The sequence below is a fragment of the Balaenoptera ricei genome, chromosome 5 (assembly GCF_028023285.1).
Source record: "Balaenoptera ricei isolate mBalRic1 chromosome 5, mBalRic1.hap2, whole genome shotgun sequence".
Taxonomy (NCBI): Eukaryota; Metazoa; Chordata; class Mammalia; order Artiodactyla; family Balaenopteridae; genus Balaenoptera; species Balaenoptera ricei.
In genome coordinates this window covers 70,757,810-70,777,330 of record NC_082643.1, presented here as the reverse complement: position 1 = coordinate 70,777,330, position 19,521 = coordinate 70,757,810, and the positions used below count along the sequence as shown (strand labels likewise).

The 19,521-nt window shown below is 36.2% G+C and overlaps 1 protein-coding gene across 7 annotated transcripts in view; it reads right to left on the bottom strand.

The window, feature by feature from the left end:
• FRYL (FRY like transcription coactivator) overlaps nucleotides 1–19,521 on the bottom strand; it is a 240,196-nt gene that overhangs the window by 58,361 nt on the left and 162,314 nt on the right. For all 7 annotated transcript variants that reach the window (XM_059923043.1, XM_059923047.1, XM_059923046.1 and 4 more), the window contains 12 exons: nucleotides 18,290–18,485; nucleotides 17,497–17,621; nucleotides 15,808–15,865; nucleotides 13,398–13,489; nucleotides 10,991–11,163; nucleotides 9,315–9,475; nucleotides 8,653–8,763; nucleotides 7,664–7,818; nucleotides 7,246–7,345; nucleotides 5,980–6,148; nucleotides 2,465–2,724; nucleotides 1,950–2,090 (listed from right to left, as the gene is read on the bottom strand). In XM_059923043.1, coding sequence (XP_059779026.1) covers nucleotides 1,950–2,090; nucleotides 2,465–2,724; nucleotides 5,980–6,148; nucleotides 7,246–7,345; nucleotides 7,664–7,818; nucleotides 8,653–8,763; nucleotides 9,315–9,475; nucleotides 10,991–11,163; nucleotides 13,398–13,489; nucleotides 15,808–15,865; nucleotides 17,497–17,621; nucleotides 18,290–18,485 — 1,741 coding nt within the window. The remainder of the gene's footprint in view (nucleotides 1–1,949; nucleotides 2,091–2,464; nucleotides 2,725–5,979; nucleotides 6,149–7,245; nucleotides 7,346–7,663; nucleotides 7,819–8,652; nucleotides 8,764–9,314; nucleotides 9,476–10,990; nucleotides 11,164–13,397; nucleotides 13,490–15,807; nucleotides 15,866–17,496; nucleotides 17,622–18,289; nucleotides 18,486–19,521) is intronic.

Genomic DNA, 19,521 nt, shown 5'->3' with positions numbered 1-19,521 from the left:
ACACAGCTCTTGAGCTCTCCAAGCTGTTCTATTTGCTAATTCTCTGTTCCCAAGTCCAGTCTCCTCTGACCCAGGAAACGTCAAGCACGTTTCTTCCTCTGTGCCTTTGCTCTGACCCAGGACCTCCGAGTTGACGCTCCTGACTCTAATCCTGTCAGGTCTTCAAGCCCCATCCCCGCTCCAGCTTCACTGCCTGTCCCAGAAGCTTTCACTGACTTTTCACCAACAGCTCTGGGTTGGAATTCCAGCTCCACGAAGATAGAGCTAAATGGCTGTGCGACTTTGAGGAAATTACTCTTCTTTCTACCTTATTTTATTCATCTGTAAAACTGCAGTAATCTTAGCAAGGTCACAGATTTCTTCCGGAAATTAAGTAATGGAGATGAAGTGCTTATACCGTGCCTGGCCACTAAGTAGTGCTTAAGAAATGACAATTAAGAAATTATTATTATTGTCATTAAAAATAGCTCTTTTAATATTTCTGGCAAATAGCTATGCCTTGAACTTCATCTTGGCTTCTTAGAATTATAGCTTCATGCCTGTTTCTAGTGCCAGCCCTGACTCACTCATTCATTCATCCGATTAAGGGGAAGATTCTATGTGTCAGGCACTAGTCCAGGCTCTGGCAAGAAGGCAATGAACTAAGCAGACCAAAATTCCTGCTCTTAAGGAGCTGACAATCCACTGGACTGATTGAGGCAAAAGTTATGAGCCAAAGAGGTAAAATATATAACAAGTTTGATGATAAATGCTAGGAAAATCAATGAAACAGGGAAAGGAAAAGAAGAGCGTACGTGTGGGGGGCAGGGCACTTGCAGTTTTAGACAAGATGACCAGCAAAAGTATCAGTGAGAACTGACAGTTGAGGAAACGTCTGAAGGAGGTACAGCAGTGAGCAATGTGGCTGTCTCGGACAGAGAGGAAAGTAAGTACCAAGGCCCCCGGGTGGGACGCCTGGTGTGAAAGCAGGACAGCAAGCGGGGTCAGCGTGGCTCAAGGGCAGGGGGCCTGAGGGAGAGCATTAGGACGTGCGGTCAAGAGGTAATGTGTGATGGTGTTGTTTGGTACCAAACACCTACCTTTCTCTAAGTGCTTCTCATTGAAGGTTAATCTTGTGACATGCCTTCAGAACAGTGCTTTCAGTAATCAAGTTAACTGGTTCGTTTAAAGTAGGATCCATAAGAACTTTCAGAGCAACATTCTGCAGAGCTAGTCTTCTGTGGACATACTTTAAGGAGATGCTACCATGTCACTGATAGCTATATCTACATATACACACATGTGTTTGCGTGCATGTGTGCATATTCAGTTTAACCTTCATGTTTGATGGTTTCACGCTGTTCTCTTAACTTGAGCAGATTTAAGTACTGCTTTCCCTCTAGAAGGCAAAGACTTATATTCTTCACTGTATATCCCTTATCATGCTTTTCCTTGCTTCTAGAAGCCTTAGGGCACGATTCCACAGGCACTGAGCTCTCACTTCCCATCCTGCTCCAATATCCCAACGCCAACTCCTGATAGGAAACACTACTAACATCTCTCCACTTCCATATCACTTTCTCTCCAGTATCATCTCTAATCCTCCCAGACAGTGGTGATTCCAAAGTTATCCACTCTCAGGACTCTTGCAATTTTCCTTTGTAGCCCTTACCATGACTGTACTTTATTAACTTAGATTTATTCATTAAATAAATTAGGTGTAGGTTCAAAGAATAAAATCTGTAGCATCCATCAGAACCTAGAAGAACACCTAGCCTGTAGTAAAGCCAGATGATATCTGTTAAATGAATCAATGGATAAATCCATGTGCTATTTCCTGATTTTCCTCATCTTGGCCCCTGCTTTGCCTCTGCTGGTCTACTGCTTGCCCAGACTCTGACATCACAAGACACTGGGTAAATATATATATTAAAAAAATAAATAAAAAGGAAAGGAACTTGAACACATACGTAAGGCAAGAGGCTTGGTTCACTATTCACTCCACAAATGCTGATCAAAAAGTGCAAAATTATTTTCAGGTTTTTTGGCCAGCCATCTGCGAGCGTGGTCCACACATTCTCCACCTCCGACCAGGCCAGTTCATCACCATACTAGAGGCAGGAAACACAGCACACACTTTAGGAACAGCTGTCTTTTCAATATCTAACTTGCCATGTCATGAAATATTAGAAAATAACGCTTTTACAGACAGCTTTAATCTGTTCCACACTTTAGAGGAACAATCATTTCTTTCAACAAATCTAAACACAAGTATCATTAAGCACATATGATTTTAGCTCCCCCGCCCCCACCAAAAAAAAGATATTTTATATCTAATGAGAAGTTTTTTAAAGAAAGGAACTTATTGGTAACACATACTTGTTTGGTTACCACAGGATTATCTAATCTCTTTGTCTATTTCTAACCTGTTTACTCCTGACTCGGTAATTCTGTCCAGCAACTGCAAATACAAAAACCATGTTACCTTTGCTGTCATGTACATCAGATTATTCAAAACCATGGCAGTGGCTTGTGGGGATCCCCAGCCTTCTCCTCGTAACCAGCGCCTGCTCGTCACCATAAGTTCTCGGTCTTTTAAGGAATCATCTTCATCTTCATCATGCCGCCTTGCTGTGGGCAACGGTTTTAAATCCACCAACTCGATGTTGTTCATCCACGGTAACAGGTAGTGCAGCATCACTTGCCTCCCAGCAGGGTGAGCTGTCTGAATTCTCTGGCTTATCTCTGTAATTAAGAACAAGTCAAAGAGGGAACGACTGATGTAACTGTGGTTTTCCTTTGACTTGTAATGAATTTAAATTTAATTTTTAAATTTAACTTTTTAATTCTTAAAAAACAGCAAGCCAGATTTTATTCATTACATTTAAGAATTATGAGCACTGTTTCTCCTTTTAATGAATTTGACATTGATGACATCATAAAGAAAAGATAGCAGCTAACATATATCGCACACTTACCTTTTCTATAAAATATCTCTGGCGGTTGAGAAAAATAAATGTTTGCACACTATTGGTGAGATGGTAAAATGGTGCAACTGCTATGAAAACAGTATAAGAGCTCCTCAAAAAATTAAAAACAGAACTATCATATGAGCTAATAATTCCATTTCTGAGTATGTATCCAAAAGAACTGAAAGCAGGGTCTTGAAGAGATATTTGCACAACCACGTTCATAGCAGCACTATTTACAATGGCCAAGAAGTGGAAGCACTCCAAATGTCCATTGATTGATAAATGGATAAACAAAATATGGTATATACATATAATAGAATACTCTGCAGCTTTAAAAAGGAAAGAAATCCTGTTATTTGCTACAATATGGATAAATGTTGAGGACATGATGCTAAGTAAAATAAGCTAGTCATAAAGCCACAAATGCTGTGTGATTCTACTTATATGAGGTATCTAACAGAGTCAAATTCATAGCAACAGAAAGCAGAATGGTGGTTACCTGGAGCTAGGGGAAGTTCAGGAAAAGGATGGTTACTGTTTAGTAGGTATAAAGTTTCAGTTCTGCAGGATGAAAAATTTCTGGAGATCTGTTTCATAACAATGTAAATATATTTAACACTACTGAACTGTACAGTTAAAATGATTAATATGGTAAATTTTACTATGTATGCTTTTTACCAAATAAATAAATAAATGTAATTATAAGATAAAAGGCAATCTTTATACATGGATTAATTTAAAGTGACCCATGAAAAATCTCACATATTTCGGTTTTATCTAGGGGAGACGCCTATGATGTGCTTATTACTTTTACATTCATCTCATTTAATGCTCATGTCAAACCTGTGTGGCAGACAGTCCAAGTAACTTGCCCAAGGTCAATGATCAAGTGGCAGAGGATTCAAATACAAGGTCGATTCCAAAGCCTGTGAGTTGTTTTTTTTTTTTTTTTATAAATTTATTTATTTTTATTTTTGGCTGCACTGGATCTTCGTTGCTGCACACGGGGTTTCTCCAGTTGCGTTGAGCAGGGGCTACTGTTCGCTGTGGTGCACAGGCCTCTCATTGCAGTGGCTTCTCTTGTTGTGGAGCACTGGCTCTAGGCACACAGGCTTCAGCAGTTGCAGCACGCAGGCTCAGTAGTTGTGGCCCACGGGCTCTAGAGCGCAGGCTCAGCAGTTGTGGCGCACAGGCTCAGCTGCTCCGTGGCATGTGGGATCCTCCCGGACCAGGGCTCGAACCCGTGTCCCCTGCACTGGCAGGCGGACTCCCAACCACTGCGCCACCAGGGAAGCCCAGCCTGTGAGTTTTTATATGCTATTTAATTTCCATAAGTCACTTTAAGTACAAACCTTCTTTCTCCTCAAGTCCCGTTTTGCCCACTAGGTCTTATACCTATTTACTCATTAGAAGGAATAAATACGGAAGCATAGTGATTTGGAACTTGGCTCTGGAATCACACACACCTGGGTTTGAATCCCAGCTCTACCACATACCTACAGGTTGACCTAGGGCCAACCTGTCAACCTCTGATGCTCAACTGATTATTCTGTAAGAAGGTAACAAAAACAGTTGCATCATGGGGTTACTGTGCAAATTCAACACAGTACCAGTGAACTGCTCAGCCCAGTGCCTTGCACATATTTATGCTCAATTCTAACTTTTTACAAGAAGCCCTTCTGTTAATAGGTCAGTGTTATTGCCATGACTATGAAATATTAGACCTGGAGCTCTGAAAGTAGCTGAATGAAGAGATCTTGGCCAGGGGGTTGTAAGTGCATATAGCAGCCGGGGCCATGGCAACACCCACTGCCATCCTGACCAATTTCATGACCTCTGAGGCTCAGAGGAGTCCTCTGTTTTCTGTGCTGGAGCCTCCAGAAGAAGCCCAGCAGCAGCAAAATTAGTGTTGACAGTGGTTAGTACTTTGCGTTGATGACCAACCATGTCCATCTTGAAAGGGCTGTCAGGACTGTGGGAGCTGGGAAAAAGGAAGGGGCTGGTTGCTGCCATTTATCAGTGCAAACCAAACACGTGAGCTGCTTTAAAAACGGAACGTTAGGAGAACTGAAGTTGTTTTTTCCCCCACTCAGGTCAGTTAGGGATGGGAACCAAACTATCTCCACCACTAAAATAGGTACTGTGGAAAGATGTGCAAAGAAGGCTAAGGCTTCTACGCCTTGAGCCCAAATGAAGGAAAGGATCCACTTAAGAACCCTGTTATTCCCTGCATGCCAATTTTGGTGCATTTCTAGTATTTGGATTAGAACAAGATCTTGTTGCAGATGAAGAACAGAAAAACTAGCTGAGTGTCTTTTGTAAATATTATAATTAAAACCTTTCAGTTAAAGGATGAAGCACTATGGGGGCATCTGCAATAGTGTGCTCATTGGCCAGAGGTTAAGCTGGATGAACCCCCAAATTATCTTAAATCTAAATCCTGGGAGGCCCAGATATACAGGACATCTTGCCTGACACATAGACCTGATGTTTTCAAAACTCCTGGCAAGAATATTTGTTGGCCCACAAGGAAAGGAAACTGGACCAGAAAGCAATGTGGGTTCCTAGCAATAGTTTTGCTTAAGGCAGTGCAGGACCTTTCCCTAAAATTAGAGCTTTTACTTATAGAAAGAAACTTGTATCTCTATCCCTGTCCATTTTTATTATTAAAGACAGACCAATACACAAGATAAACTGCATACCAGAAGATTCAGGAAGTTCTATGTCTACTAAAGAAATACTTTTAAATTGCCTGTGAAGCCCCCTTCTACCTTTTTTTTTTTTTAAAGCTGGGGTAAGGTGGAGAATGGAGGCCAAAGTTAGAATCCGTGCAGAGATTTTTAATAAGCAACCTCAATATCATGGTAGATCAGTGTTAAGAGTTCATACTAAAGAAAAAAAATTCTCTTATATAAAGACGTGTTTTGTTTTGATTCAACCTCAAATTTCATATATTTAAATTTCCTAAAAGTAGTTTTTTTCAAAATGGTTGCTAAAGAAAAACTATTAACCAGTTGAATGATCATACCTGAGAATATGGCGAGAGTCAGCTCAGGATATGCCCTTGCTAATTCTTCGGACAACTGATAATATGAAACAGAATACAGATGCGGCAGAGGAGACAGCTGGCTGAGTACCCCATCTGTTCTCTGAACCTCCAATTTGTGAGCATAGCGAAACATCTTCGGTTCCAGGATCTACAAGAATGTAATCCATTAATTTAAGATTTTATGGGTCCTCTAAATTTCAGCTATAATGAAAAACATAAAATCTTCTCCCAAGAAATATTCCAGTTTAAAAGTTATATAGTTATATATGTTGTAAAGTTTTTCAGGTGCTAATTTCTAATTCCAAGAAATGTTTGCAAAAGATCTGTAACTCTTTACAAGGCTTTGCATTCCCTGTGTTGAATGCCAGTAGCATAGTTTGAAAATAACTTCAGCAAATTAATATACAATTACTTAAAGAAGATTACCACTTTTCCAGTTCAAAACTATGACTATATAAAAACATGTATACTTGAAAAAAAAATTCTTCAAACCTATCTTGTTTAATAACAGATTAAATATGGAATGTAAGTTAAAAATTCTTTCGACATTACACTATACAAAGAGCTACACTACTCAACTTTCTTCTTAATTATTAAAGACATTAGGGTATAATTCCTAAGATGGTCCCTACCAGCCTCAATACCACTTCAAACCCTTTGGAAAAATGTGCATCTCCTTGAATCCCATTCTTAACCCTTGGTTAGGAGTGAAGAACCACACCCTATTATCAATGGATATAATCATATATCCACACTTGATAAGTCAACTTTCTAGGTTATTTTCCTCAGTCTAATAAAGAAATATTATAAAAGGTTATCATAAAAGAGCTAATTACTTTTCACTTGATTCTCAAAAAAAAATTTGACTCGCATTATTCTTATCTGCTGAACAGAAATAGTTAAATGCACACATAGGCCTTAACCACTCAGTTTTCATAAGTACTCACACACACACACACACACACACAGAGGCACACACAGGTGAGCGGAAGGGGGGTTGCGGGAAGGGGAGGGGTATCATACATAATCCCCTACAGGACACTTCTGAGTAGTTTGCATGATTTATAGACTTAAATGACCCATATTATTTTACTCTTCTATTTCTAATGGTAATCAGGAATTAACACCATACCCCACTATTAAAAATAAAGCTGACTGTTAGCATACTTTCAAGGCAAGAATAGATTATTATGCTTCATTAAATCCCGAGCAAAACTATATTTTAATTAACATTTGTTTACAAACCTGTAAAAGCTGCATAGCAACTTCATAGATACTTCGAGAAGAATCAGCGGCTTTAAACAGTATCAGGTTGAGAAGCATCACCGTGTCACACTGACAATCCCTAGGGACAAATTTTACATGTTAGGTAAAACAATGTTTAGAGGCTTTCACACCAGTTAATAAACATGATATAAAGGGAAGGCTACAGGCATGCAGCTGCTAAGCCTATGAGATGACTGGGGTGTTTTTGTTTTTGTTTTTGTTTTTAAGGCAATAGGTACAACAGATGCATGGGGATCATTATCCGTATTTGGTTAAATTTTGTTAGCACTTAAGGAAAGAAAATACGGGTTCGTTATTATTTCTGAGTTCAAAAGGACACGTTTTCTCTTTTAAGAAAAGCTAAAAAAAATATGAAAGACAGTAGTATCTAGAGCACCTGTTCTGGAATACATTAGCTATGGCTTTAAAGCAGCCAGCTGCCACTCTCTTGGAACCAGTGTAACAGCGATCCACCGCCCAGTACATCAGGTTGCTCTGATCCGGGTTCAGCTCCAGCAGTAACGTAACTGCTTCACAGCCCAACTGATGAACCTAAGTAAAGGTCACAAAATTGCCCAGAACAGAGAAAGGGATATATTATTTGTCTACTCCTCTACATTTTAATTAAAATAATATAGTGCATATATTCACTGTATTGAATCACGAAACTCAAGCCTCCTTTTGTTCAACTCTTTCTCATTTTATTCAGCCAGCAGAAAAACCAACGTGGAAAAATTATGCTTGGTCTCCTGCTTTTTATATGACTCTTAGAAGTACAATTCTCTTCTCCAGCAGAGCCCCGGAGGTGGTTGATGAATATGAACAGTGATTAAGTGCTTTCAGGAAAGTGAGTTATTAACCTCTCCAGTTATTTTTATCAAGCTTTATTCTTGTTTTTGATAACCCAATAGAAAAATTATTCTGAGGGGAAAAAATGTTAAGTCCTATTTGAAATTGTGAAGTCTGTGTGTGTACAGAATGAGAGTAAGGAGGTCAAGAAAGAATGATTAATTGGAGAGTGGTCAAAAAAATTCAATTAAACATAGCAAACAATGTATTTTTCCATGGAGCTCAATGTATTCCACAATTAATATTCTTTTATTGACTTAGAACCCTATTGTGATATATATATATATATATATATATACACACTACTGCATTAATCCTATAATATAAAAGGGAAATTAAAATTATTCAAGTGAGTACTAAATAAGAATTACAAATCTCGTAGTTTATGGTATCCTACTTAATTTTACATAATATATTTTTTTGCCTGTAATTCTAACCTATCTTATGTTAAAAAGACATGTTCAGTGGGCCATACAATAACTCTAAACAATGCAATGACAATTTATTATAGAATTTTAAGGGAACTGTCATAAGTACCTTTGTGTCCAGAGAGTCCAAAATGTTATCCAACCATTTGTACAAATATCCATCTGATGAAAGTCCTACATTATCTGCAACAGGGCCACAACATAGTACAGCAGACATAGCCTTCAAACAATAATATTAGAATTACATTTAAAACATTTAAGAGGTTAAATGTTGGTTGCTTAATGAGAAGAGGCAGGATATTTTACTCATGCTTATGTAGCCACAATATCGTTAATTTTTTTCTTTATAAAGAAAAGCAAAATAGTAACTTTTGAAATGAAGAAATTTACTATGAGTAGTATGTAAATATCGTGATACCAGATAAGACATGGAGTTTGAACAGTATTGGAGGAGAAGAGAAAAAAAAAAAGACCAAGAGAAAGTACTTAAGTAGGAAAAAAAAGTAGGTATTTCTTTGAGACAATCCTCAGTTCTTTAAGAGAATGGCTTCCAATTTTGGTAGATTCTGGAACTTTTTTGCATTGTATATTATACATTTAAATAAACTTACAGTATAAATGTTTGAATACAGCAGGCAAATGTATATTCTAATTCTCTCAGGTACTCTGAAGAAATCCCTATCCTTTTTATAACACCAGGCACTGAGAGACAAAAAAATTTAACTCCACTCTTAACATAAGAAAAAAGAAATCAGATTTCTAGGTAAATACCTTTAGTGCACAGTACTGATGTCTGTTAATTTGCATATTTCTATCACTGTATCTGTCCAAGGGCGTAAACATGATGCTAAAAGGACCTGCCCAGTGACTGAACAGCATAAACAGACTGTGACGAAGGCTCTGTTGAGGAAAAATACTTCTTCTCTGGTGTACTGTAAATAAAAAATAGGTACAAAAAATTATTTCCATTTCTTTTTTCCTTAATACGCATGTCAACTTCATTATTGAATATATATTATAAAAAAAGAAAGCAAAAGCTTTCATTTTAACCTACCGCAAACCTCCAGAGTTAACAGAAATTATTTATATATATGCAAATAACAGAAACAAAGTTGCAGTGTATGTCATCATGTAGTGCAGTGTTATGTGAGATTGCAGCGTTATATGAAATACGGCATCTTGGCAAGCAGAATTTCACGGCAGTCACAATGCTGCCTGAAGGCTGGCACAGAGCTGAGAGTCGGGACCCTGCTTCTCCCTGGGCTGTTGCTGGCTACATGGTAACCTTGCCGAAACATTAACATACCTCTGGATCTTGGTTCATTGGTAAGAGAGGGCTTTGGACCATATAAGCTCTTTTCAGCTATAAAAGGATCATTACATGGAATCTTGATATACATAACAGACAACAGGGGAGCTGATCTACTTGTAGTAAAGTGTGAGGCCTGGAGCCCAAACCCATTCTGCTGCCCTTTGCTGCTGGTTTAGATGATTTCCAAGGATCCTTTCCACTTTAAAAACCTATTCTACAAGTTCTCTGCATCAGTTCTTGTGGAAGAAACTCAATAGTACCGTAATGAACCAATGTGGAAGTTGCAGACAAGTGCTGAGTAATGGACTAAATTACATCTTTACATCAGTGAGCTTCAGATCAGAAAATTTAGAGGAAAAAAATGCTCTTTTCCTCTATATAGCATCATTTGCCCCTAAAGTTCAAAATAGGTTTTCTGCACTTGAAATTAATGTATCTAAAGAAGTGCTTACAGGACCCTCCTATAAAATACAACCATTGTCTTACTTTAGAAGTCAACTATTTGCATATACTTTTTAAGGTAACAAAGTAACTTTAATTCTTTTCTAGAAAGAAAAAGAAACATTTGTATTTACATTTTATAACCAAGGCTATAACCACATTTTTACACTTGTAAAGTATTTATGACTTTTTAAAATGCAATTGCACATAGTAATCTTCCTGCTGCCTCAACCAGTACCTGGCACATAGTATGTGTTAAATAATAGGCACACATCTGTTAAAGGAATCATGAGTCACATTGTATCCTTATTATACTCTACTTTTGTGCCTATACCCTTCTCCCATTAGTCAAATGTATCTTGTTAATTCTATTCTCAAATACCACTTGGAGCATTATGCTCTTCGCTCATTGTGTCTGGAACAAGTTTGTCCAAAGAGTTTATTCTACTGATTTCTTCAAATTTTTGTTAGTGTCTTGACTGTCACTGAAAACCTATGTTGGGTTGCTTTTTGATTTCTAGTCATTGATACTAATTCAAAAGTAAAACAAATTCTTGCTATCCGTGTTACCCTGACATATTTTTCATATGTTCACAAGTTGCTTGTCAACATAGATTACAAAACCTCAGGGGGAGAAAAAAATACGATGGTCCCTTAATATTCATTAATGGTTTGAGGAGCTAAAAAATCGTACCTGGAACATTCTGAATGATATTCGCCACTAAGGCACTAAAATGGCATCGTATATCCTTCAGTGTGTCAGAGTCTTTTTCATTCTCTGCTTCCAGGAGTTGTCTAGTTAAATCTACATATTCCAATAAAGTGTTGTTGAGGAAATGTGTTTCACTATCAAGGCCACCGCTTGCACTGAAAATATTAAAGAAAATACATGGTAAAGAAAATGTGATTTTAAATTATAATTTAAGTCAAAATAAATTCCTAATAATCAAAATCAGAATAATATATATTAAAATTTGCATAGTCGTAGCACTGTGCAACTTATAAAAAAAATTGAATGAACAAGATTTTGCCTTACTGAAATATAAAAATACATGGTGCTTCATAATCAAGGAACTGCAAATGTAATTTACATTATTCATTTCCATATCCAATTTCAATCACCTATTGTGAGCGCTAAATGTTATTTTCTCTCCATCAAAATATATTGCTTTTCAAAATAAAGAAATAAGGAGACACATGGGGTAGGGAGGTTCAGTTTAGAAGGTAGAGAGAGGAAAGACTAATCCTATATGTTCGCATAGTTGCCCCGCATATTCATATCATGCCTTTAGCATAATCAATCAACTATCCATTAGGTACTTATTCTCAGCAAGATTCTGGCATAGGTATTACCGGGGATACAAAAATGTAAGAGAATTCAAGTAAGAGAGCTGGTTTTCAAATCTTCTATTTAGACTTTGGGAGTTGCCCCAAGAATCTCTACAGTAAGATTCTCTTTGAGGCCAAGGTCCCGGGCCTGAAGCCTACTGACTGCAAGGGGATCGTTTGATTAGAGTCACAAGTCCTGGATTCCAGTCTTATTCCATCAGTTATTAAGCACGTGACCAGTAGCTACTTCAGAGCATTTTAGTAATTTGGTTAACTTCTCCTTGTTATATTTGAAAAATACCTCTAAAATGTATGACTTTAAATATGCCTTTCATAGTTGCGAATAGTTTTTTATAAATATCCTACAGCCATGAAAATAAGAGAAAGGAGCAACAATAAAAATATGTTGAATGTATTCACTATGAAATTTTTTCCTTTATTCCTTAAACGAATGTTTTTTAAACTCTGGGTCATGACTTCTTAGTGGCTGGGAAACCAATTTAGTAGATTGTAACCTGGCCCAGAATAAACTCTGAGTACCTACTATGAATCAGGCACATAGGATCGATTGGGTGAACAAATTAAAGATCCCTGCTGTCTTGCCATTCAGAATTCATCTTTTTTTCCTTAAGCAAGAAAATAAAAAGTCCATAATAGTCCATAATAGGTAACTTTATATTGATTTCTCTTGGGGGAAAAAAAAAAGACAAATCCAAAAACAAAACATGCAACTGTGTTACTAACATTACATTAAAAGCAATCAAGAAAAAAAGGATTCAGATGTGTATTAGGTTAATTTTTTGCATCAAGCTCAGCAAGTGTCAAATTCACTTTGGCTAAACTTCCACTGTTTTATTTTTGTGGAGGACAAAAAAAAAAAAAAGTGATGTTTCTTTTTTCTTTATTTTCATTTGCTTTTCATTTACTATAATAGTAAATCAATGGTTTAAATTCTCTTTGATTAAAGCTATATTTTGAAAGCACTTGTCAAAAGCACTCGATGCTAAATATGAAAGGTGTTAGGCACACTGAGAAAAAATGATCAGGACAAATGGTAAAGTAACAATAAATACAACACTTGTTTGATTATTACTATTTTTTTCTTCAGGATCTTTTTTCAGTTATCTTTTTTGGAAATGGTCAGGTTTATTTTTTTTCCCTCCTTCAATGGTCATGCAACAACATTACCTTCCTAAGGAAATAGTTATTTCTCAACATAAAGCTGATGGAATTTTCCTCGAGGGGATAGTCTTAGTGTCAACAATAAGCTCAGGTTTTATGTTTTTTATTTGTAAAGGGTGGAAACAAGAATTATGGTTTTGGATTTCATAATTTTTCTCAGCACAATAGATTAATAGTTGATTGAAATAAATCTGCAAACCTTACAATGTTTAGCCTTTAAATATATGATTTTTACAACTCCAGAAGAAATAGATCTTAAGAACAAGGTAAGACATAGATCAGACACCAAAAGAAAAAAGAAAAAAAAAAAAAAGGCTACTGTTCACTTGCCTAGATAACTAGATCCCCCAAAATATTAAAATCATAAGAACATTACACCCAATTTTTGCCTGAAGCAGTATGTACCAGTGGTAGATCTTCAATACATTTTTTAGCCATGGGTTAATGTACCAGATGCATCTTTGGTAAATAATGTTTATAGTGGTACAGATTTTTTGTTGTTGCAAAGGTGCTTTTCTGTATTTCCTTAGAGAAAAATATTACGGTCCCTAGTTTTAAAAAAGTTCTAAAAATCAAAATCCAATACTGACCTGTGACTAATGACACCGGCATCTGCCAGCAGTTCAAATATTCGTACCAGTTGTACTCGTAAAATATCTCGACGCCTGCGTCGTTTCATGTTCTATTCCAAAGATAACAAAGATATTAATTAAAAAATCCTTCAAGGAAGTTGACAGAAAACTTGCTGGTGTAACTTGGAAAGAATAATGTGAATGTCTTAGAGGTTGGGGGCTCATTATTTTGCTTGTGCAAGGTAGATTTGGGGCACTCTGGTGGCTATTGCATCAAAAAGGTATGTGTGGATAGTTTGAAATTAACGAGCCAAATAAAATCAAATGACATTTTACGCAGTATTAACACTTATGAGGGGAGAAAATAAAATTCTACACTTTACAGTTACTTTTAGGTCAGACTTGCTAATCTGACAACTTTAGAGGAACTGAAACAGTTAGTAAACTGTTCCCTTTGGATGGTAAAGAATCCCTAAGATACTCCCAAATAATATGACAGAAGGGCAGGGAAAATATCACAAAGGGGACTGAGAAACCCCACAGATTTTGCTCATGCCATGGTTTTTCACTTAACAATTAATTCTGACACACAGAAATACAAACAAAAACAAATTTCTTTGATCATCATGGCACGAATTAATGTTTGTCTTACTAGGGCCAAAGTACTAATGCCTAGGGTAATAGCTGTAACAACTTGATTCTGCTTCTAACAGAAACTCATATAATGGTAAGATATAATTAATCTCCTATAGCACTTTCTTCTATAGCTCATTATGTCATTTATGATATAATTTTCATAATACAGAGCAATTAAAAATCAGTCATTCACTTCCATGTCCACAATCCAGTTTTCTCCCTTCCAAAAGCAGGCCAATTTGTGGGTAACCAATTCATTAAATTTACTGTTTCTTTTAGCTCTTATGAAGTTTGCTGCAATTCATACTGAATGAAATGGGTTTTTAACCGTCTTTGAGGATTTTTGCAAAGTTTTAGTCGACCTGTTTTCATTTTGTGTCCATAGGAAGATTGTGAGTCTAATGCTCTCAAAATATATCACACATTCAAGGCACATCACTGTGCATATCTATTCACCTGCTAAGATGACTTTTTGCCCTGAAATTTGTAAGTACAAATACTGCTACTTAATTTTATTTCCAATTCCACTTCGCTCTAATAAATCATTTTTGCACTGTAACCACACAATCATTCTGAAACAAAAATTAATCAATTACAAAATGGAGATACTATCACTACTCCACAGGGCTGAATTACAAAGGAGTGAAGAATTACAGATGCTGTTTTAAGGTCCCTATAAAAAGTAGCTATTGTCACCATCTCCCTGTCCTGCTAAAATTCCTCAGAGGATCTCCAACATTAATAGCAGTGACTCTCATTCAACGTTCTACATCAGACTCATCTAAGGTGCTTAAAAAAATAGATTTCTGAGTTCTATTCCAGGGATTCTCATTGAATAGGCCCAGGAATCTATAATTTTTAGCAAGCTCTCCCGGCTAATTCTCACATTCCACTGCCATATGGGGCACTGCCACTGGTCTACTGGATAAAGCTGAAACCAGGAGCCTTTCATAAGATAGTTCCTTTTTTGCTTTCCAGCCTAACATTCAGTCACTTTCCCCATAACATAATTACAAAGAAAAATTTGCCATGTCCAAAATTTTTAAATAAAGTTTGCAAATGCTGTTCCTCTACCTAGAATGTCCTTCCCTTGCTTGTCCACTGGGGAATATGCTTCAAAAATTCACCTCAAATGTCATGCTTCACCTATAAAGCATTCTCTTACACCACAGGCAGAATCAGAGGCTTTCTTCTCTGTAGCTCATACAACCCTTTATCTATGACTTTATTTGAGTGCAGAATAATTGTTATAATTATGGATTATATATCATCTGTCCCAAAAGACATGTGGCTTCTGAAAGGTGCTCTGAACCTGATGTGTAGATTTGGGGATCTAGACCTGGGCTTGGTAAAACACAGCCCTCAGGCCAGATCTGACCCACTGCTGCCAGTAACTATAAACAGAGCTTTACTGGACTATAGAGCAACACGCACTTGTTTAGTTGTCTAGGCAGCAAAACTGAGCAGCTGCAACAGAAACAGGATGGCCTGCAAAGATGGAAATACTATCTGGTCGTTTACAGAGAAGGTTAGAGGGCTCCAATCCAGACTCTGACCATCCTAACTTCAGGTAGAGCAATTAAATATCTGCATTACAGAATGGGTTTCTGAGTAAGACCTCTTGTGGGGGGGGGGGGGGAGAAAGAGTTCTACACATTTTTAAAATGTTGAAAACTGCACTAGACTTATTTACTTCTGAACTTCTAACTTCTGTTATATTGTACAGAATAGAGAAGCCAATTTTAAGTGTTTGCCAAATAAATATTTAATGCTAGAAAACTACACAGCTTACCTCTGGCCTTCGTTCAAGTGCTTCTTTAATTATGGGATGTAATTCCTCTATTAGTTCCCTAGAAGAAAAATGATATACATTCATTTAATTAATAGCTAAATATATAATCTGACATGTAGAAATATGTAAATATTAATATAATGATGTAAACTAACAAGTGTTAACCCTAATCCTACTGTTTTAAACACAATTTTTATTGTTTTTTTTGTTTGTTTGTTTTGTTTTGGTTTTGGCCACACCGCCCAACTTGTGGGATCTTAGCTCCCCGATCCGGGATCAAACCCAGGCCCTAAGCAGCGAAAGTGCGGAGTCCTAACCACTGGACCCCCAGGGAATTCCCTGTTTTGTTTTGTTTTGATTGTGAAATAACATGCTCTCTGTAGAACACTTGGAAAACACAAAAAATGGTATAGGCCACTTACTCTAATTTGTAGAGATAAATACAATCTATTCAATCATTTTCAACCCACATACATTTTACATAGTTGAAACTCTAACATATATAAAATAGTATCCCTTTTTCTTTAATTAACACTAGCATAACCACTTTCACATGCCATTAATTAATTCATAATGCTCTAGTATTGATAATTTTCCTAACCATATTCAGTTATTACTGTTTCATTAAATTTTATCTAACTTTTTAAATAAATACTGTCCAGTGAACATCTTTGTACATTAATCTTTGATTTCTGATTATCTCTGTAGGATTAATCCTTACAAATGAGATTAATGGGTCAAAGGGTATGAACATCATGAAAATAATCTTTTTGTTGTTTTGCTTATATTCTGATTTTAAATTGCAAATGTACTCATTGTAGAAAATTGGGAAAATACAAAAAAATAAGAAGAAAATAAAATCCATCCACGATTTCATCATCTACAGAAACTGCTGCAGACATTTAAAGTATCTGCCTCAGAATTGTTTCTATTTATAGGGATTTGTTTTTTAAGAAATTGAGATCATTTTTGTATCTCATTTTTTCTATTAGCACGATCGTGTGTTTACTTGTCATAAAATTACCTTCCAACACTTCATTTATAATGAATGCTATCCCACACCTACAGACATATTACAATTTATTAACCTATTCTCTGTTGTATATGTTATCTTGGAGACAAAACATCAAACATCACCCCATATCAATGGAGGACAACCTCAAAAGAATAAAGTCAGGATCCATCAGGCAATAACAAAGCAGAAACTCAGGCAAAAAATGAAGAATTTGCTTTATGACTATCAAAAACACCAAGAATAATATAAAATATGTACATAAATATTTATTTTAAGAATAGTCATTCTCTTCAACAAGAAGGGGAAAAAAACTACAGTTTTAAGCAACAGATCAAGATTATAAACTAACAGAATCACTGTGTAAATAAATCAGGTAGGAAAATATTACAAATTTACATGGCATTTTATAATTTCTAGAACGCATTTATGTATAATATATATTTGATTTCCATAATCATTCTTTGAAGAAAATATGGTGTTATTTACTCACTCAAAATGAGGAAATAAAGGCTCAGATAAATTAAATGACCTGTTAAATGTTAAATGGCTAGTTAGCTGGTAAAAGTCAGGACTGATATGCAACTATCCTGATAATAAGTACTCTACCTCACCTTCTCTCCAAGTAGCCACATTTGCTATTTTAGGGCATAGAGAAAACATGCAAAGATAATTACCTAAAAGCTCCTGGGTTGGTCCTGCCAAGACCTAGAACAAGGGATTCTGTGATTTCCATGCTCTCAGAGCGCATCATTGGAACTATATGCTTAAACAAAGATGAAGGGGATGGGATGCCAATAATCTGGAAAAAAAATATTATATTTATAGCAGCCACTAATGATAGTACATCCAACTAAATAATTTGACATTTCAACAGTATTTGGCAAAGGACAATGGATAGGTGACATTTTAGAATGAATGTCATTTCAAAATTCACTTGTGGTATATACATAATCTAAAAAAGTTAAATGATTTATCCAATGGCTCACTACAAGTTCGTTAATGGAAGTGGGATTTGCAGGTCTCTTAATACCTTACAGACACTCGTCATCATATAATAGGCTGACTCCATCAGCCTATTTCTTTCGATCTGTAAAAACGAGTAAAAAAATTACTTCTAAAAGAGTCATCAGTGTTAAAGTTAGACACCCAGGTGTTAAGTTTTGTCAATTTCCTCCAACTACCTGATAATGTTTTGTGTCATATCGTGAAGACTATGTCACTATTCTTATCAAGTTACTTGTACCCCTACATAATCCAGGGAAATTCTAAAAGAAAAACTTTATGTATTATTGATTCCAACTAAGAATCCATAAAAATAGTAATGGGGTTTCTTGAACTATTTTCAGTATTAGTCCAAGTAACTAATACACTTTTCAACCAAGTTATTTTATTGTCCTGAAAAAGAAATTTTAAAACATCATTTTTAATGCTGCCATTTGGATTCAGTGGCAGATGCGGAAAACTTACTTTAGAATCAATGCTGTAGCCACTATCAGGGGTGGACGCCAGCGTCTCAGGAGGAGAGCACCGCACGGAACCTGCAGATGCTGAAGACGCGGTGGAAGTCGCCGCGCTGCAGCAAAGGAGCAGGTAGTTTCTCCACAGGCCCATGTATGAGTCACTGCCTGTGGTCGTATTTACTTTCTTAGCATTGATGGGGCTACTGAAAAAAAAGAAGAAGAAGAAAAACAGGTAGACATAAATAATACATGTTTTGAAAAGTTTTTTTTAAAACTGAAGCTAAATTTCTATCAATTTAGCGGAGATGGTTAGCATAAAGTTTTTTTGTTTTTTTTGTTTTTTTTTTTAATTTTAAATTCACGTTCTTTTATTTATTTATTTATGACTGTATTGGGTCTTCGTTTCTGTGCGAGGGCTTTCTCCAGTTGTGGCGAGCGGGGGCCACTCTTCATCGCGGTGCGCGGGCCTCTCACTATCGTGGCCTCTCTTGTTGTGGAGCACAGGCTCCAGACGCGCAAGCTCAGCAATTGTGGCTCACGGGCCCAGTTGCTCCGCGGCATGTGGGATCTTCCCAGACCAGGGCTCGAACCCGTGTCCCCTGCATTGGCAGGCAGACTCTCAACCACTGCGCCACCAGGGAAGCCCTAGCATAAAGTTTTTATTACTACCACTGAATCTTGGTGGAATAAGATATAATGAATAAAATATTAGACTGAAAAAATAAAACACATTATAGGATCATTTTAACATAATCTATTATTTCTGTGAGTACAGTTAATATTTTATCAGGTCACATTTTATAACTTGTTATACATGCTCAATGTAGGAAAAAAAAAGTGAAAACAAAATGAAAATCACCTTTAATCCTATGCCAAAATGAGCACTGTATAGTCTTCTACATATCTTCAATTCATATACATTAAAATAAAGGCATAAATACATCTCTTTAATTTATAAAAACTGAATAATATTGTTTCATTTGTTTTGTACGTGCTTTTTATACTTAACATATGTATTTAAACATCTCCTATGTAAATTAATATACTTCCATGACATCATTTTTGATGACCATATGTTATATCATAGAGATTATCATGATTTATACGCCACACTTTCACTGTCAGATATTTTAGCTAATAGTAATTTTTCCCTATTATACACAACACTATACATTTGAATATATGCTTAATTATAATAAATGTTTTATTATTTTCTTGAGTAAATTCCTGAAAATGGAA